A 21374-nucleotide genomic window follows, 5' to 3' on the forward strand; every position below is an offset into this window, starting at 1 on the left:
GATGAAGGAAGTTAGACTAGCCAGTGTAACAGAACTCTAAGGTGTTGTCATTTTTTTAAATTTGCATGTCATGACAAGCACTTTTTCAGGAAGAACTGAGCATATATATGTATAGCTCAACACATTCCAAAAGGGAGACAAAAAGTGGTGAGCAAAAACTAGGCCTTAATAAGTCTAGTGTTAAGACATAAGGTATGTGAGCATATGGACTCTAAAAATCATGAAGCTGGGGGAGAAAATTACAAAGATTGCCAGATTCAAACTCTACTTTTTTTAAAAATAGTAAAACTATTCAATGGGTGATTGTTTAATACCAATCCATAATTTTTAGCTAAATTCTAAAGCTTTTGCTCACTCATATGAGTACTGTGTTGTATCACAATCTGGAGAATTAATAGATTTTATTAATTCAAGGTAGCATTTACATGGAATATGCTCGAAACAATTTGAATGCAGCTAGAGGCATTCAGGGTATATTGTTGTGTTACAGGGGTACTGTACTGTGCAAAATCCATAGCATTTTAATAATTGTTTTGTTCTATTTTGTAATGCTTTTAGAATGAGAAATTAACATAATAGGAAGCCAAAAAAGTAGATTATTCCAATGAGAACATCTCGAGTAGATTTCTACTGGTTTTTTAATGAAGGCTCTTGAGCTAAGATTACACAGAAATACAGTAAAACTATCAATATGGTACTTGTTTATTGCTACTTCTGCTGTGAAGGTGTTTTTATATAGAAATGGAAAACACCTTTTGTATGAAGCTCATATGCTAACCCCTCATTGCAGAGATTATACATGGTGGTGCCTCGATCAGGTAAACCTGGATGTATGTAGAAGTAAAATCCTTTATTTTGGCTAGGGTATGACTGTTTTCCTTCATTAAGCTGTACTTCACTTTCTTTAGGTATGCAGGTGAAGCCGGAAATTATTCCCTTGTAATGTTTGCAGCTAGACACTTTTGGAATACATGTTTACCTTTGCTAGGTTCTCCACATGACAGAGAGCACTTTAAAGAACCTACTGAAATAATTCTTAAGAATATAATTAAAGCAGAATCTAAAAATAATCAGGTAAGAATAACTAATAGGTATTGTTAATTGTGCTTGTGTTTAGTGATTGATACTGATGATAAAAATTTTGGTTTGCTCTGAAGCTCTGGGTGCATACTTCAAGATACCTTTCCTAGGAGGGGAAAGCGACTTATTTGTCATAAACACATACATGGTTTCTTACCTGCATTCACATAGCGCACGTTCACACATACAGGGAATCACATACTCTTTTTTTCCATTTGGTGGTTCTTCTGGTTTTAGGCAATTGTCAGGCTTGTAACAGTTTTCTTCAAAATAATTTGCTGTCTGAAGGGCTGTAGTGGTTCAGTTATTCAAAAGAAAATCCAGAAAAAAAATCTGTCACTTCCAGAAAGAATGAGATCTTAAAACACAAACTCAGGAAAAAAAAAAGTAACTGAATTAAGGTTCCGCACACCTGCAGATTCAAATTTCTCTTCTACCTGCAAAAAGGAATTTTTACTTTGCATATTTTCAGTTTTTTAACAGACTATTTAGCACTTCGGCAGTAGGAAGGAGTTATATTTCAAACTGTGCTGGGAGTCGGTGATAAAATTAAATACTTGTTGATTATGAACAGCATGTGTAAACTAAAGAAGTCATCCCTTTGAAACAATATGTAGGTGATGTGTATCAGGTAACACATCTCACCATATGAAATTTCTTCTGCACACTGAAACATCCCTACACATTTAGAACTTTTCTTACTTCAAAATTCCCCGGAGCTGATCCATTTCTCTTTCTAGATTTGATTTATATGTCAGTGAAGCTGATGTGAGTTTTCCTGTGCATTTCCATGGGCACAATTTCAATTAGAGCTTGAAGGGTTTATTAATAACTCTTGCATTCAAGCTCAGTGGTACCAATGTGAGTCTGCATCTCAGATCATCAAGCTGTGTAGTACAAGAATAGAAAACTTAATTTGGATTTCTTCTCAAGCCGTGTATAAATCAGAAATAATCAGAGGTGGTGACTGGTCTGCTTCATTCTGGGTGTGTAGGAGAGAACTGATGAGTACACTGTGTACTTGGAAGCACAGTGAATATTGTAACCTTAATGGCACTTCGACAGTGTTTGGATATACAACAGTAATTGCCTATAGGCACAGTTCTAAAGGTTTAGTTATTTGCATAGATGATATACTTAAAATCAATAAAAAGGAATACTTCATTATGTATATATAGTTAAGTCACTACCACAGCATATTTTCAGAGTGAACACTTAATAAGTTGTATTAAAAAGCAGGACATTAACGTAGATAATGAAAGTATACAGTTAAAGATAGCATAGACTTTTTATGTCTGAAAATGCTAGTAATTCTTGTGAGTTAGAATAGATAGTAACTTCTGGTATTAGTTAGAAAAAGTAATTCCCATAAATAGAGCATTCTATGTTTGATTATTTCTGGAGTTACTGAATTTTTTTTTATATACTGTAGTAACCATGGTAAGAGGCAGGAACTGGTCTCCAGTGATCCTTGATCAGGCTAACTCTAGGCAATTTTTAAATGCAATCACATCTGGAGAAGCATGTACCAGAAGATAACTTTTAGTTTAGTTCAGCAAGGCAGCGGTTCACTTACTTGAGATATGTGCCAGCCTGAAAACTAAAAATGGGTTTAAAAAAAAAAGTAAGAACAAGTACTACAAAAGCTTTACCACTGCTATTACTAGCTTTCTTAAAACAAGATTACAGATTGGTTTTTCTCTCAATTTGCTGCAGTCAGCATTGAAGCTGTCCTTTACCTTCACGTTACTTCCACAGAATCATAAAATCACAGAATGTTTTGGGTTGGAAGGGACCTTTAAAGATATCTAGTCCAACCCCCCTGCAAGGCATCTTTCACTAGACCAGGTTGCTCAAAGCCCCGTCCAACCTGACCTTAAACACATCCAGGGATGGGGCATCCACAACTTCTCTGGGCAACTGGTTCCAGTGCCCCACCACCCTCATAGTGAAGAATTTCTTCCTTATATCTAATCTAAACCTACCCTCTTTCAGTTTAAAACCGTTGCCCCTTGTCCTGTCACTACAAGCCTTGGTAAAAAGTCTTTCTCCCACCTTTCTTCTAAGCTCCCTATCTGTAGTGAAAGGCCGCAATAAGGTCTCCTCAGAGCCTTCTCTTCTCCAGGCTGACCAACCGCAACTCTCTCAGCCTTTCTTCATAGGAGAGGTGTTCCAGCCCTCTGACCATGTTTGTGGCCCTCCTCTGGACCCACTCTAGCAGGTCCATATCTTTCTTGTCCTGGGGATCCCAGAATTGAATGCAGTACTCCAGCTGGTGTCTCACCAGAGCAGAGTAGATGGGGAGTATCAGCTCCCTCAACCTGCTGGCCACACTTCTTCTGATGCAGCCCAGGATACGATTGGCTTTCTGGGCTGCAAGCGCACGTTGCCAGCTCATGTCCAGTTTTTCATCAACCAGTCCTCCACCGCAGAGCTGCTCTCAATTCATCCCCCAGTCTGCACTGACATTGGGGATTGCCCTGACCCCGGTGCAGGACCTTGCACTTGGCCTTGTTGAACTTCATGAGGTTTGCACAGGCCCACTCCTCAAGCCTGTCAGGGTCCCTCTGGATGACATCCCTTCCCTCTAGTGAATAAACTGCACTACTCAGCTTGGTCTCATCAGCAAATCTGCTGAGAATGCACTCAATCCCATTGTCTGTATCACTGATGAAGATATTAAACAGTATCGGTCCCAGTACGGACCCTTGAAGGATGCCACTCATTACTGGTTTCCACTTGGACATTGAGCCATTGACTCTAATTCTTTGGATGTGGCCATCCAGCCACTTCCTTATCCATCTAACAGTCCATCCATCAAACTAATATCTCTCCAATTTAGCAGCAAGAAGGTTGTGGGGGACCATATCAAAGGTCTTACAGAAATCCAGGTAGATGACATCCATAGCTCTTCCCTTGTTCACTGATGCAGTCACTCCATCATAGAAGGCCACTAGATTAGTCAGACTTTGTGTCTTCATGGAAGTAAATGCTGATTTGACCAAATGTGATAAATCTTTGATGATGCTAATGTAATGATTATCCAAAGGTTGTAGCTACAGATTGGGTGATTTATTAGCTTAGTCCTTTATGTATTCAATGGCCAGTATATCAGTAGAACTGTATATGGATCTATTTGTGGAACAAGATAGTGAATTTATCTTTGAAGTTTTGAAACTGTGCTGTAGAGGGGAGGGAAACTGTTATCACATCTCTCACCCTTGGGTGAGAATTGCAATGGTCAAATTTTCACAGGTAAAGCCAGCTAAGCAAAATGGGACACGAGACACTAAGTCATCTTTTAAAAATGATCTGAAGATAGTCTGAAAAAATAAGCCATTACATGTTTTTGACTAGAGAGGTTGTGGACTCTCTGCTTGGAGTACTCAAAAGATGACTGAACAAGGCCCAGTAGAGCAACCTGCTCTATTTCAGCCTGCTTTCAGCAGGGGTGTAGACTAGAAAGCTCCAGAGGGTTCCCACCAACCTCAACTATTCTGTGATTCTCTGACAGAATACTTGAAGATTTCATGTTATTTAATCAGTATAACTGATTGAATATTACTGAGTCTGGTTATTGCTGTATTGGTTTTGTATTATAGAACTCATTCTGGAGAAATGGCTGTGGTTTTCATCTTCTGCACAAGTAGCTATTTAAGTAACATGTTAATAGTTCATATTAACCATATTAATTGGTTTCCAAATGAAACAGAAGTACAGTTAATACTTAAAGATATATGTTAACCAAAAGATAAAGGGCTTTTTCTTTTTCCCTTTTTTTTTGGTCTTTTTAGGAGAAGAAAGATATGTTGCCTTTGCATCAGTGGATTACAAACGATTTTCAAAGTATTGGATTATCAGTTGGATGCTTTCTCCCAGGCATGTTCTTCCTTCTTTTGATCTAGTAATAAAAAAAACCCCAACAGTATTTTGTAATATCATTATTCTAATTCAGCAGTATATTAATAAATCATTTGAATATACTTCAAAGGTGCTGAGGAAGATCTGACATTAAGAACCTCCTTATATGGGTTATTATTCCACATATACGCTGATAAAGCTGATTGGGAGACAGCACTAAAAGTCCTGGATGAAGCTATTCAAGTTTTGCCTCAGACAAGACACAGGCTGTAAGTCAGTTGTCTTATTTTTACTAAAATAAGCGTCCTGGTTCTTGAGAAGTATAAAACTCTGAGCATTTTTGTATTTTGCATTTGGAAAATACTACGATTACATTTTGTCAGCCTGTCAGTTCTTACAACAGAAAACGCTGTTGTGTCTTTTCAATGAAAAAGACATACGTTGGCAGTGCTTCTTATCATCAGTCTGTTTGTAATATTTGTAAATTTCATTGTTTAAAAACTTGTATATAAGTGGTACCTTACTTTTCCAAGAAAATAGGCGCATGAAATGTGGCTATATAGCAGAAACGTTAATTTTCCTAGCTGTAAACCCATTTACGTTAAATGGAAACTAGATTACCTAGGGTACTGTTTACATAGTCTTATCCGAGTTCAAAGATTTATGCCCTTTTATGTCAGTTTATGAACTTTACATCTCTGTGCTATACTGATATGAACTAGTATTATCTATCCTACTCAGAAAGTTACTTTACAGGTACAGATGCAAGTAATTGGGAATTTTTTGGATCTTTTTCTAGACTGATTTTTAAACATATGGCTACAGTGAAGGCAGGATTGGGATGCAATTTTATGATGAACATTCAGAAATTCAGAGGTGAAAGTGAAGATTATTTGTCACATATGTGGCGACATTTGGTAACAGTCTCCAGAAGTATTGTTGGACAGTTAAGCTCTTTTCAAAATGCAATCATTGCTTTACAGGTTTGTCAGTTTTTGCTATATGTTCAAATGCTGATAGAATTATGTTTCTCAAGTGATTCATGGGATTGCAAGTTGTGTGAAGTATATAATTGAAGTAGTAGGAAGGCCATATACTTGACCATTACTTTTTATAACTTTGAAATTCCTCTTCAGCTGGAAAATTGTGTATGGTTGAACCTTGGTATCCAGTAAAAGTTCAGTTGAGTCCTGTCAAAGAAAAATGTCTGAGTAGCCAATTGCAAGAAGTTTTGATAAAGCAAAGAATTACCTGGTAGAGTTTTCTGTTACATTCCATTTAGCATAACTCTGATTATGTGATACCAATAAAACTGCTCACTGTCAAATTATTATTTTTTGCTTCTGTTAAGACTATATGGAACTTTTGAATATCATTTTGATGGCTTACATCACCAAATATAAAAAACCCTGTTCCTTTATTACTTTTATAGAAACAAGAAAATGAATGGCAGAAAGTTGATTATCTGATGGAATTTGCTGAATGGTTATATTGTAACCAGTTTCCCCTCAATGATGTTATTAAACCTCTGGACTGGGTGGTAGATCTCTTGCTACATATGAAATTTTCTATGCAATCCTCACAAGAAGAAGGTATGTAAAAGGTGTATATCCTTCAGAGGAATTTCTCAGCAGCAAATGTAAGGGACATTTTTAATTTACAACTTAGTTACCACAAAGTGGCACCAGCTTGGCTGTACTTTCTCCAATACTCCCTGTCATTTGTTCAATGCTAGCTTAACTATATCTGTGAATTCTGTGTTGTGCCATGGAGACCTACCCTCAGTCTTTTGGTGTAGTAAGATACAGCTCCTGTCTGACGTAGGGATTCCTGAGTTGTGAGATGCTACCAGAACGCAGTGCTAAGCAGTTTGTTTCAAATGCATCCTCATGGAGGGCCAGATGTAACTGTAGGAAATGGTTTCTGTGCCAAGATTTGGGTACCTATGTCCATTGCTCTTTCCTTAGCTTTATCTAGTATTTTAGGATTGATTTTTCAAAAATGACTTTCAAAGGGATGTACGCTTTCAAGTATTTATGTAACTGTAAAAATTCTTTGGTCCTTTTACTTTGTGTCTGTTTGCAGTGGTATGGACTCAGTGACTTATTTTGATAGGATATCCCATTATTTAATTGGAAAAAAAGTATCTACTTTTTTGAACAATGCTGTATTGTGTGGCATTAATCAACATCTTCTCTGCTTTTATTTTCGTGTGGATAGATGACATAGATCAGACAAGTACTTCTGGTGTTTGCATTGAAAAAGATAAATGTTCAGTGTCTCCAGTATCACACATTGGATTAAAGTCACAGTAGCAATATTCTGTTCATTCTTTTCTGTTAGTGGTTTTGTTGGGTTTTTTTACAACCCTATGGCGATTTAAAGTTTGTACTTGTTCTTTAATGATCTTCCCACCCAGTTTCACATGGCTGCTTATGATTACTGGACTTCTTACACTGCCAGGAAATTTTTTACAAAACTTTTAACGGAAACCGAAATAATATAGTAAGAAAAATTAAATTCAAATATAAAACAGCCCAGGTTGGAAGGGACCTCAAAAGATCATCTGGTCCAACCTTTTCTGGAAAAGGGAGCCTAAATGAGATTATCTAGGACCTTGTCCAGCTGTGTCTTGAAAACCTCCAGTGATGGGGACTCCACCACGTCCTGGGGAGGTTGTTCCACTGATAGATGGTTCTCACTGTAAAAAATTTCTTTCTTATATCAAGGTGAAACCTCTCCTGGTGCAACTTGGACCCATTGCCCCTTGTCCCCTCCATGTGGCTTCTTATGAAGAGAAAGCCTCTGTCCTCTTTGTAGCTGCCCTTTAAGTACTGGAAAACTATGGTGAGGTCCCCCTGAGCCTTCCCTTTTCCAGGGTGAAAAGACCTTAACTCCTTAAGACTTTCTTCATAGGGCAGGTTCTCCAGCTCTTTGATCATCTTCGTGGCCCTCCTTTGAACCCTCTCTGGTCTGTCCATGCTTTTTTTGATTTGTGGGGACCAGAACTTGACACAGTACTCCAGCTGCAGCCTTGTAAGCACTGAGTACAATGGGGGGGATGGTCACATCTCTATCTCTGCTAGTAACGCCCTGCCGATGCAGCCCGTGATCCAACTTGTCTTCACTGCTGTAGCAGCACACTGCTGACTCATGTTCAGCTTGTAGTCCACCAGGACTCAGGTCCCTTTCAGCAAGGCTGCTCCCCAGCTACACAGCTCCTAGTCTGTACTGGGCTCTTTGGTTATGTTGTCCTAGGTGCAGGACCTTGCACTTGTCTTTGTTAAACTTCATATGGTTCTTTCTAGCCCACTTTTCCAGCCTGTCCTGGTCTCTGTGTAAGAAGGCTCTCCCTTCTGACGTGTCCACCTCACCACCCAGTTTGGTGTCATCAGCAAGCTTGGTGAGAGTGCTTTCAATCCCATCGCCCAGATCATTGATGGAGATGTTGAACAGTGTGGGTACCAATCCCTGGGGGACCCCACTTGTGACAGGCTGGCAGCCTGAGTAAAAATCTTGGATCACCACCATCTGAGTGCAGCTGGTTACCCAATTTCCTACCCATCTCACAGACCACCTATCCTGTCTGTATCTTGCCATATATATCTTTTATTATGAAACAGTAAAATTAATCTGCTGAACTGTCCCTTTCCCTAACTTTATACTGTGTTAGTCATGCTCAGAATTCACTCAATTTGCCTGTTACTTTAATAACTTCATCTGTGACAGTCATTGGATTATGTGATAGGTTTTATGTTACTGCACTCTGCTTTATGTTGTAGAGCATCAATTTGATGTTAAAAGAGAACTTTGTATTTATTGTACTCCACTTTAAGCTGAAAATCTGCTGAATTACTTGGTTTTGAGCTGAATTTCAAGCAGAGTTGGAATTTCTATAAAACATCAGTGTTTACTGAAAAATTACTAGAATTACACAGCACGAAAGAGGACTGAGTAGCAGAATATCTTCTGTAGTTGCCATCAAGAGCCATTAAGTTATGTCGTTACAGACACAGTGATGAGCTTGAGCTATGTTCTAGACTTAGTTGACATTGAGCCATCTGTAATTGGATTATTAGCCGTTTCTGTTTTGGAAATGAGTGCTGGCCAAATACACTTCTTGCCGGCTAGGCTACTGGTAGTTAGGACATGGTCTTTGGTCACTGTAGAAACCACTATATCAGGATCAAGAAGATTTTTTATTTGACTGCAACATTACTTAAGTGGCTGAAATAAATAAGTTAGACCGTCTTTCCCACAGATTTATTTTCAAGAAGACATAGTTAAAGTGTGCTTCCTGTGGATTTCATTTCTGTGTCAGACTTGCATCATTTAATATACATTACATTATTCGTTGGAAACATGGTACAAGTAGCATTGCATCACCATAAGAAGAACATCTTCAGTAGATGGATTTCCATTTTTCTGGGGTTTTTTTCATAAATATTTTCATTTTCAATTACAAAATTTTAACTTGTGAATACGTTTTTTCAATACTGTCACTGCAAGCATGCTATTTCTTTTTTAACAGAAAGAAATACTATACCAAAATTTTCACCTACAGAAAATTTGAAGATAGACATTGGAGCAAATGATACCATGCCCCAAATTAATTTGGAAGATTTGAGCAGTATTAAACAATTGGAAGCTTTGTTTAGAGCACAGACATTAATGGCTTTAATTTCTGGTCATAGTTCTCCTTTTCATCAGCAGCACTGTTTGATGGCATATGCTTGTATCATCCGTATCTGGCAGGTGAGATTGTATGAGACTATATTATATTATATTATATTACAATGTGTCCTGTATATGTCAAGTTATCTTATATATATCTATAATTATGGTGCCAGCTATTAATTTGATGTTTTAACTATGTCTTTAGAATTTCCAATTTTATGGTATAGTTAGTATGTTTTCTCAGGTTTAGGGATTAAAGAAGAAAATTGTTTCTCTCAGGAAAATAAAGAGACATTACGGATAAAAGCAGTGGCCCAGTGTTTCTCTGGAGTACATTCATACATTTTATGCAAAAGGTTCTAAAATTTTGTATTTTTAATTTGTTAAAGAATCATAGTAGTGGCAGAATACATGCTGAAGACATTGCTGACAGCTCTGAGGAACGGTAACTACAGATGGACTTTCACTTAGGTTGAATCAAAAGGCTGTCATTTGACTCAAAGAAATTGTGTGACATAGTTAAATTCAGATGTTGATTTGTTTGTTAAGTTTTGAGAAAAAGTATAGACAGGCAGTGTTCACTGATTATTATTCTCTAATCACTTTTTCATTGTTACAGCATTTCAAATCAAACAAATCTATTTCATTTCTCATTGATATGAATGCCTAATTTAAATGGCTATTGAGAACCATAGCAAAAATCATAGGAAAACAATTATACATTAAATATGAGTAAATCTTTGAAGGGACTAAATCTATACTGGATAATAGTAATGCCACAAATCATTATAGAAACAATCTTAGTACTATATATGGGACGTATCAACTAGATTAGTAAGCTGTAGCTTATGCATGATTTTATTCCAATTAGCTATAAAAGCCTGCAACTTGTTACCCCTGTGGTAATTATGATCAAGTTTTCATTGTGAAATCAGTTTAGACTCTAACATTTGATGGAAGACAGGAAATTGAAAAATAAAAATTGAATATTGATATTTTCAGATTTTAAATAAACATAATTTTTCATGTCCTGATCTTGACTGTCTGAGTGTCCTACTAGAGAAAAAAATATCTGAAAGGAGTATTACTGTTTGAATAAACTGTTAAAAATAAAAAAATTAAGAGTTAATGCAGCCGTCAGTGCCAGTTGTAGGACAATGACAGTAATTCTAAGAACTCATATTTACAGCTGAACAGTACTGTGAGAAAAAGGATAACCATGTAGCATTAAAGGAATGAAAGTACTATAGGACAGCTTAACCTTGTTTTGGAGTACAAAGTAAAACAGGCTTGACTGCAGATGTTCATTTCTAAGGCAGGCTTTCAAGTGTTAGGACTCCATAAATAACTCCATAGAAGATCTTAAAATGTTCCCTGAAAACCTGAATAATCCAAGCCAAATCAGCTGCCTCTGACTTTTGAGAATATTTGAAATATTGAATAATTTGAAAATAATGAATTTGAATGAATAATTTGAAAATAATGAATTTATATATTGAAAATAATGAATTTATATATTGAAAATAATTAACTGTAATTATTTTATTATCTAGGTATCATTGTCAGCATCAGGACCTATTACAAAAGTATTATCAAAGTCTTCACAACTTACAGCTCCTCAGAAGGTACAGTCAATAATTGCTCCTAAGAAAGAGAAGGACAAAAAGAAAGAGAAACAAGTAAGAACCCCTTTGCTGTGGAATTAAAACAATCATCTCTTTCTAAGAGATGTTTCCCTGGGCTCATTTGTTAAATAGTTCCAATGCTTTCCTGTAAAGACTCTCATAACCTGTGAAGAATTTCTCTGTGAGTCTGTACATCATACCTTCACTCTTGATCGCATGGACTTGACAGGTCATAAATTTACAGATACTTTTTCTTTTGTGTGTTGCATTGGTCAAAATACTGTTGTTTTGTAAAAACCCCAGTCTAGAGTTCAAGAAAAAAAAAGACAAAACTTCAAAGGATATTAAGCAGATACATTTTTTTTTAATATTAGCTGAATATTTAATACCAACAAGAATGTTAATTTGGCCTCATAAGTGTCTTTATTTTTTATTATAGGTTGAAGTTTCTGTTGTGAGAGAGAAGCCTAAAGGGAAAGGATCAGTTGATACCTTACCAGCAAATGTGGAAGAATGGGCTCATTATGACTGTCCCAATGAAATCAGAGATACTTTTAAACAGAAAACAAATATTTACGGTATTAACTGGGATAATTTCCCAAAACCTGTAAGTATACTCCTCAAAATTCTAAAGCGTTTATTATTTAGGAAAAAAATGAGTAGCAGAGAACTATGTTGTGTTTTAGTTTTTCTGTCTGTGCAATAAAGAGTATGTTCAGACAGCTGTCAGAAATAGGTCCTTGTCATTGTATTAATTAATACTTCAAAAAGCATTAGTCTGTCCTCTGCATTCTGAAATAAACTTAACTTACAGAATAAATTTACTGGCTTTCCGAGTACCTAGCTGCTTTTTCAGCCTCAAAGTTTTTTTGTTTTGTTTTGTTTTGGTTTTTTAAGGAAAGTTTGGAACTGAAGACATAATCATTAATTTAAAATTTATTCTCTACAAAATGTTGTTTATACTGATGGAATTAAAATTTCTTTTCAGACTTGCACTTTGTATTTTATGGACCTTTTATCTAAAGAACTACAGAAAATTTTTTGCCCCCACTTGATTCTTCCCATCTTTCAGCTAGCTGAAGTTATTGCTAATGAAGTTGTGGAATGTAGAAGTCTGTCTGATCTCTATCACCTTCGGTTTGTATCCTTTATTTATTTTAAATAAAAGAGAAACTGAATGGAGTGGACAATCCATTAATATTTCACTAAATAGTAACAAGGCTTTTTGTGACTTACTGTTTTATATTTGTAATGTTTTTTATTTCTTTTCATTTCTTATTTATACATTTTAATAGAGTTTTGATGAATTGGCTTGCTTTTGGAATTAAAGCCACTCAGTTTATCTGTTACTGAACATGATCTCCACGAGGAAAGGTGTACAAGATTATGAACTCAAGTCACTTTCATGTAACTAAATTTTGTAATGCCTTATTGTCACCTAACTGAAAAAAGCAAAGTCCAAAGAAATTTCAATAAAAGTATTATCTTTTAAGTATTCAAAAGGCAGAGTCCCATCTTTCATCAAAAATATATTGTCTTTAGCTTAAGAACCCAAATAAATACCCCCAAGAAGCACATTCTCTTTTATAGAGATTTGCCTTTGTGACCAAAATTCTGTTATTTTTATGGATGATTAGCCCTAAAAGTTTTGATTAAAAAATATTTAATATGCATGCAATGGAAATTTATTGCTGTTTTAGTGAAAAAATTTCATCATGCTTTTTTGAAATGTATTGCATAATGTTTGCTTAATAATTAAGAGTTATAAGCAATAATTGTTTGCTTAATTCCCAATAGTTTGTGAAATGCCACATAATGTATTTTTAAAATGCTTGAAACTGATCCCATATAACAGAATAGATAAATACTCATATATACAAATATATGAGTGTTTATCTGGATTGCCAATTGATTGCTGAGTTACTGTCTTACAAGACTAGAAGTGATTTACTAACAGGAAATTGATTTGCAGCCAAGCTTTGCCAGACAAATTTTTTGTTGACTCCTCAAGATTTGTTTTTATTTAATGGTATTTTATTTATATCTATGACCTGATTTTTATATATGATTAGATAGGTGTAGATGAATATATTACTCTCTACTCAATACAGAAAAGTTGGTTAGCACATACAGATGTATGGGGTTTTTTGCATGCTGTAGTGAGACCATATTATAAATATTTTAGTACTTTTATCACGATATTTTTGCGGCTAAACTGGGGAGATACAGGTTTGATGGATGGACTGGGGATACTGGTGGATGCCCCATCATTTGAAGTGTTCAAGGTCAGTTGGATGGGGCTTTGAGCAACCTGATCTAGTGAAAGATGCCCCTGCCCATGGCAGGGGGTTGGACTAGATGATCTTCAAAATGTGCCTTCCAACCCAAACCATTCTATTATTCTATGACCTCTATCAATGGGTAGTTTCAACTACCGCATTTCCCCCTTTTTTATTTAAATTTTTGTTATTGCCAATATTAATCCAGACATAGGAAGGTAGGATTGACAAATGTGGAATGTATGCCCTTTATATATAATGTGTTTATATGAAGCAACATGTGAAAGATTCTGATTGTTTCTTAAACATTTCTTTTTATTCTTAGAATTGCCCTGGTATGTTCAGACCTAAAACTGAGTCAGGCATCTTTGTATCATGAGAAGGCTGCTGGAGGAACATACATTAGTGCATTAGAACAAGCAATGTATGTATTTTCACTACTGTGAAAATTTGGCTGTATTTGGGGTTTTTTCCCTACAGTTGATGTGTTGTTGCGGGAAAAAAGTATTAAAAAACATGATCTCTTAACATAAATTTGGTATATTAGCTGTGCCCTAAAATTCTGTTCATGATTGTTTTGTATCTGTCCACAGAGTGAGTGTATGGTGAAGATGCCTAACACACTAATACTTCATTATGAAATACTTTTAAAATATACTTGAATTTACTTTTTCTTTCTTGTGATTTAGGTGTAGGCAAGAGATTGCACTGAAAAAGGAGAAAAAAGTACATACTAAGACAGAAGAAAGAAAAAGGTTTTCTGAAAATGCTAAGCTGAACGGTAGTAGGGATGAGAATATCCTTACTTCAAGTGAAAAGGTTTTTATTTCTGCTCCAGTTTCTTTAATAAATTACTCTTCACTTTTTGTTTTAATATACTTGCTAGTTTGGTTTTAAATACTTTTATACTTGAGGAATACATGAACACAAAAAAGCATTAAAAATGCATACTAAAATTCTGCTGGGAGGCATCAGCTGAATGTGAGCTGGGTTTGCCTGGCATATTATTTGTATTGTGGAACAACAAGAATAGAAACTGTATTCATACAAAGTAAAACTACTTTTCTACAAAGGGAATTTGGGACTAATGGAAATCAATGGAAAAGACTGAGAAGCAAAAAAGACATTGTATTCGCTCTTGGTCTCTGTTTTCTCTTCTTCCTCTCTCCATTACATCACTGCATACTGTTTTGCTCCCTCTTATACATTGTTTTAAAGGCATGCAAATATTTCAGCTCTGTTTTTCCTGTCTCTTCTTTAGGAAGATAATTACCTTACTGATATTCTTAAAGCTTACCTCCACTTTCCTCTTTATTACGGCAATTCTATCCTTGTTTTCATCATATCATTTTGCTCTCTTTGTATATTTTTCCATTCTTGTGCATGTAAATTATCTTTTTTTCTAATTACTAATCCCTCTTGAGTCACCTCCTTTAGCTCTTGCAAATAGTTTTTCTCTTTGATTGTTTTAGTTATTACCAAGAATCAACTTCTTTATGACAGTAGCAGATCTGAAGTAGTTAATCTGTTCTAAAATTAGTTTTAATAGTACGTGCTTATTAGTTGAATGCCTTTTGAGGATTATAGAATCCAAATCTCACAGTAAATCTGTTTTTCCTGTAATATAACGTTGAATTTCGAAGTTAGAAAATAGAGCTAGACTGTGGGATTTATCAAGAATTGAATATGATAGTTAATAACAATTTGTATTCCATCTAGTTTAGTTTAGAAATTTATGAAGGTGTAATATTTTGTTATTTTTCAGGTTTTTGAGTTAAATGCAGTAACAGGAAAAGGACTGAGTGCACTTTCGTTCCCTTACTTGTGGATAGAAAAAGCTGAAGTACTAATTCAGCTAGGCTTGTATCAACCAGCAAGACTTCTGCTTTCAGAGGCCCATGCTGCAACTCAGGTACATCAGAAATAAAATAGAAAAATTAATAAAACATAGGAAAAATGTTCATTTTTATGTAGTTGTTACTCATAAGAATAATCAAAGTGCAAAATCAAACCTTCCCCACCCCACCCCCCACCCCGTGTCATTTGAGTTACAGCATATATAAGGTGTACCTTTAAATATATGGCACTTAAGTCCAACTTTATGGGAATTGTCTGAAGATTATTTCAACTTGTGAAGTAGTGTCAGCATCTCTGTCTGCTTTGCAGTGACGTTGGAAGATGTATGTATATCCAAATCTTGTTTGTTAAAATAGTTTAGGGATGTTCAAGATCTGCTCATAAGAGAGAGAGAGCATTTAGCTCCATCCTCTCAACATTTTGATAATTTGAAAGTCTAGTTAAATCATTTTGAATTTCGTTACGGTTTTACTGCTAACTGTGTTTTGATAAACAGCCACTGACGCTGAAATTATGACTTAGAATTCTGGCAGATCTGAAATAAGTGTCCATATGCTCCACCAAACAAATCCACATAATCTCATTATTATGAAGGGTTTATGTTAAAGATATTCTTCCTATATCTACCGTTCTCCATGATAGCTCTCTTCTTGGTTATACAGGTTACTGAAACATAATTACTGCAATAAATCCTTTACTTTTAAAAAAATGTAATTGTTATCCTGTTATTCCACATAATAATTTTTCTCATGTAAGTAAAAACTGCCTATGTATATTTAGCATGAATCATTAATACTTTGAATAATAATATATGAATAATATATTCATTAATAATGTATGTCTCTTATTAAAGCATTAATTTAGTATTGTACATTGAGAAAAGTTCAAAAGACATTAGGGAGGACAATAATTTTAATTATATAATTTCTTACTAGTATCCTGTATGTCTGTATGCTGGTATACTATCTATACTGTACACTATATTTGTCTCTTGTATACTACTAGTATATAATTTATAACTAGCATAAAGTAGCATTGTAAATTTACTGGAGCTCTAGTGTATCTAGATACCAGTTCACTAAAAAATTTTTCATCACCACATTTCTTCATCAGATACTGACAAATGACAGCAGATATATACATACTAAATACTAAATAATAGCAGAAAAGTAGCTTCTTTGACTTGTGGGGTAGAAGATACAGGAACATAAAGAAATATAAAGTATATTTGAAGATTTGAAGGTCTTCATATGAAGTAGGCACTTTATGATTTTGAAAAAAATGAAGTAATATAAGGAGTAACTAAGAAATGCTACAGATAATTGAGGAAATACCATTTGCTTCTTATTTCTGTGCCTATTCATGAGTTTAATCTAAAATATGAATAGAAGTAAATATGAATAGCAGTAGTGGATCTTTTGTATATAGGTCACTTATCTTTCATCCCAGGAACTGAGGGCCCTGTATGATGTGTCAAGGTGCTTGTACCTATTTGCTGTATTGGCTAACCTGGAAGGAAACCACGGACAAGCTAAAGCACTCCTTGAGAAAGCACAGCTTCTAGGAGGAAATGAACAGTTTTGGTACAAAAGTACTCTTAGTCTAATAGAAGCAATTCTGGAGGAAGCGGGGGAGGAAAAACAGAGCATGGTAAGGAAGTTTTTTTATTTTGGTGGGGGTTTTTTTTTCAGCAGTGGTGCCTCTCTTTCAGTGAAGAGAAATGTTACAGCCTTTGTACTTCAGTAAAAGCAAAAATAGGTGTTAAATGCAGTTAATGTTGTTTTCTCTGTTGTGCATTCAACAAACATTAATTACAGATTCCAAACAGATGCAGGCCAGTAGGAATGAGATTTTACCCACAGAAGTTTAGGATGTTTTTATGATAAGCTGTATATCCTTCTATTGAAATAACAGCAATTGTAATCTAGTATGTGTAACTAAATCCCAGAGATCTGATTCTCTTATTTAGAATGCTTGTGTACTCAGACAATTCTGTTAACATTGATGTGTTTATTTTCCATATTTAATAAAGATTATAATTTTCAATATTATTTCCTAGTATGCACTTCCTTTTCAAACATTTCAAATAGTTTTACAAATATTATTTCTAGATTCTGATACTACTGTAAGTATAATACATATATTTATCAAAACCCTTTTCCTGTTTGACCCTTAACATTAAAATATCCATTTACTGTTCAACCCTTAACTTTCATGAGTTTCAGCATAAATATAATCTTCTTGTGTCTGTGATGTTCTGTCCTTTATTGATAATCTGTGCAACTCTGTTTTGTATAGAGGGATTATTTTGATTTGGGCTGAACTCACATTTACAATCATTGAAGGACAAAATAGCTGGTTACCAGTGACAGTATTTACTAAGATTTTACCCGTATAACTATTAATGAAATGTGTGAGGTGGGGTTTTTTTTCCCCTCCACATGTCTGACCAACATGAATGCAGCAGCAAAATTTTTTAATAAGGACAAATCCATAGATGAGGTTTTGAGTATCATCTAAGGGCTTTTTCATTCAAAACTGTTAGTTGAGGACTTCTTTTACATCCCCAAGTGGCAAAACTATAATAGTGTAAGGTTTGCTTGTGTATTAATATGCTAGTCAGTGTAAGTAAGGCTGCAGGAATCTGTCCCTAAGAGGATGCCTGTGAAATACAGACTCAAATGACTGTTTAGGTTAGAGGTCATCTGGTCTAACGCCAGGCAAAGCAGGGGTAATTCTGAAGTGAAATCTGACCTTATTGTTGAATCAAGTTGCTCTGGGCCATATATGACCACTTGTCAAATATCTCCAAGAATGGAGATTCCACAACCTTTCTGTGCCCTTGCTACCCCCTCCCCCCAAAAAAAGTGACTATGAAGGAGGCCGAACACTGGAACATCTGTTTAGAATTCTGCTTTTTCCAGCTTAGGTCTGTTGCCCCTTGTTCTTTTGCCATGTACCTCTAAGACGAGTCTGGCTCCATATTCTCTCATTGTGTGTATGTGCTCCATTCACTTAGTCATATTGAAGTATCTAAAATATGATCACAACTCGTACTTTCTAGACTTACATACAGCTGTCAAGAATCAGTCATCCTGGGGAATATTAGGGAAAGATGGTTAACGTGTTCTGCACAAAATTTAAGCTTTCTAAATTAATTTAATATTAGACATTTAAAATAAAATTACGAAATTTCTGATGTTACCTGCAGGCTTGTGAGATACTGGAACACACTGTAAATGTGCTCAGACCTACTTTACTGAAGACACCTAACAGACAGTCGGAGTTGGGTTTTATAATTGCATCCCTTGAAGCCAGGTAACTGTCTTTTCATTAAAATATGTCCAGCCTCTACTATGCAGCTACATTGCAAATATATGGTGATTTTTACCATTCGTCTTTATTTTAGTATGGTGCATTCTGTGGTTTCTCAAATATTTTTCTTCTAAGTAATTTATATATATTTTTTTTTAAATCTAAGTTTCCTTTCCAATTTCTTCGTTCTCGTATGTAGCCCTGCTACCTGTTAAGTTAGTAAGCTAGTTCAGATACCACAACCTATTGTGCATCGTTGGTGGTATAGGTTACCCAAAGGAGCAAGATACATTTGCCTATGCAGAGGTATCTGTTTGAGCAGAGATATTTCCCACAACGCTATTGTAGTCTGGAGTACTGACCTATTTCTCTCCTCACCATGATCCAAGAAGTCTTTTTATGGTGGAACTAAACAATGATTTTGGTTACATTGAAATCCAAGCACAGAGAACTTAAAATGTGTTGGTAAAAGGAGAGAAGTATACAACATTTACACTTCCTTCTCTTTCCAGAAATGTGAAACTTTTGGAATAGAAAGGGAAGACTAATAGTCTTCTCAGTTCAGCTATATTTAGAAGACTGATTAGGCCTAGGCAGTTTGAATAATTAGATACATGGAACAAGTGACACCTCAATCCTAATCTGCAAATATAATATTTTGATTTTTTTTCAGGACCTACCATAATTTGTAGGCCACAGATTTAAAGAATGAAGTGACTTTTTCCAGCTTTCTTATAATTTAAAGGAGACCAGAGAGAAATATGTCTGTTTTCAAACACAGCCTGTGCTTTCTGACTGCTATCTTGTACTTAATTTTTATTCCTAGGAAAACACTTATTCAGATACTTTTTGCCAAAGATTGTATGGCAATTAACGCTGAGTCTTGTCAGCTGCCGCATAAGCTACAGGAATCTTACAATAAATTAGTTCAAATTGAGAAGGACTTCGTTCATTATGGGCATAAAAACTGCAGCGCTGAGATACTGCTAGAATGTGCAAATATTCACAGGTAAGATAATACCTCTGATGAAAAATTTTATTTAACTAGTCCACAAGTGTATTGTTTACATTTTTATAGTCTAATTAAAGATGGAAAAGAGCAGATAATATTGTCAGGTTTTATACCTTGGTGTTACACATCTATTTGCATTCTTGATATGTTCTGTATTCAGAAAAATACTGTAGAATCAAGAATTCTTTTCACTGAAGGCAGAGTTAATGTTACATGGTACTAGTGATTTTTGTACTGTTTGTGAGGTCAAAACAAAGTATCAAGGCCTCTAAGTCAGCTTTTTGTTTTCCCATTTGTAAAGGCATTTTGGCAGCCACACCAATCATTCTCAAGTATTTATAGGCTTTTACAATTCTTACTGTTGAAATGGCTCTCTAGAAATTGCTGTAATAGCAAAAGTGCAAAATACAGTATGCCTTGACTCCCAGCTGTTTCCAAGATGTCCCCTGAAAATGACTGAGATATGTTTTGTACCTGGCTATTCTGCTGTTTTGTTCCTGGCGAATGCATACTCTGGAATATTATCTGCCTTCCTTCTCTTTGTGTCTTGGCATATTCTTGCATTGCAGCACTACAGTTCCAAGAATAAGACCTTGAAAAAATAATGTGTGAATGTTCACTTTTCCTATTTGAACATTTAGAAAACACATGTACAAAATTAATCTATTTTATCTATTAATTGATCTATTTTCTCTATTAATCTAATTATTTTATTATATATGTTCAATAGTGATGATGCCATAAAAATAAACACTTTCTTACCTTAGTTCCTTTGGGTTTATGGGTTTTTTTCAGGATGATTGCCAAGCAGGAAAGAAACAAAGAAGAAAAACATAGTCACTATCTAGATGCTTATGACTTAGCTCAGAGGGCAGTATCCAAAACAGAGGAAATATTTCATAATGTTTGCAGCTTATTTGCAGTTAATGAGGTATGGAGATATATATATATATATTTCTACTCATGGAAAAGAAATCTAATTTAGTTGTACTATTCACTCATTCTTGGATAATTCCTGGAAGCCCCAAATGAGATTATCTTCGTGTAGCCATAGGCATTGTTTGAATATAGAAGGAAACATTGCATGCCAAAAGAATTTATAGTTTAAAAAGGGAAGAAGAGAAGCAGAAATGAGAGGATTTGTTTGGTCTTTGTCAATTTTACTTAATTCTATAATTCATCTAATAGCTACAAAATAAAAAGTCTAAACTTGAAGATACTTTTGATTCTCTAAATACCTCACAAGTTTAAAATTCTCCACAATAAAGTGTTTATTTCTCAGGAGAAAAAAAAGGTTGCACAGAACATTAAGTAAATAAAGAAAGCCTGTCTTCAAAATAGTGTATTTTGGGTAATGAAAGCCTGCAGCCTACTTTGCTAGTGTGTACCATTATTATACTCTAGCATCCAGCTTTTTTTTCTGCTTTACCTTTTTTAAAGAGCAAGTATTTCTGTGCAGCTACCAAAACCATTAATATTAAAATTCTGGTTTTGTGTACACATTTGAAACTCTTTTGGCATTAGATATTCGTACCAGGTACATAAAGTGTGAAACGCAAAAACCCAGCTACTCTTTTTCTATGCCGCTACTTTGATTGCTTTGTAATATATTTGACATTGAAGTTTATCTTTTAAATTACTTCAATATCTTCATAGCAATATCTCTGA

General features: G+C 35.1%; 1 protein-coding gene across 17 annotated transcripts in view; it reads left to right on the plus strand.

Moving 5' to 3' along the window:
• Positions 1–21374, plus strand: part of CFAP46 (cilia and flagella associated protein 46) — an 89392-nt gene that overhangs the window by 42085 nt on the left and 25933 nt on the right. For 13 of the 17 annotated variants that reach the window (XR_012776092.1, XR_012776093.1, XM_075504257.1 and 10 more), the window contains 16 exons: positions 909–1074; positions 4875–4959; positions 5072–5210; positions 5741–5924; positions 6374–6533; positions 9473–9696; positions 11172–11297; positions 11683–11850; positions 12232–12380; positions 13848–13946; positions 14212–14341; positions 15288–15434; positions 16808–17029; positions 18591–18697; positions 19521–19703; positions 20502–20637. Coding sequence is in view for 15 of the 17 variants with exons in the window: in XM_075504257.1 (XP_075360372.1) it covers positions 909–1074; positions 4875–4959; positions 5072–5210; positions 5741–5924; positions 6374–6533; positions 9473–9696; positions 11172–11297; positions 11683–11850; positions 12232–12380; positions 13848–13946; positions 14212–14341; positions 15288–15434; positions 16808–17029; positions 18591–18697; positions 19521–19703; positions 20502–20637 (2425 nt within the window). In the remaining 2 variants the exon portion in view is untranslated. The remainder of the gene's footprint in view (positions 1–908; positions 1075–4874; positions 4960–5071; positions 5211–5740; positions 5925–6373; positions 6534–9472; positions 9697–11171; positions 11298–11682; positions 11851–12231; positions 12381–13847; positions 13947–14211; positions 14342–15287; positions 15435–16807; positions 17030–18590; positions 18698–19520; positions 19704–20501; positions 20638–21374) is intronic. The other 4 variants (XM_075504253.1, XM_075504252.1, XM_075504251.1 and 1 more) reach the window with 4 other exon arrangements.

Source organism: Mycteria americana, chromosome 6, assembly GCF_035582795.1.
Source record: "Mycteria americana isolate JAX WOST 10 ecotype Jacksonville Zoo and Gardens chromosome 6, USCA_MyAme_1.0, whole genome shotgun sequence".
NCBI lineage: Eukaryota > Metazoa > Chordata > Aves > Ciconiiformes > Ciconiidae > Mycteria > Mycteria americana.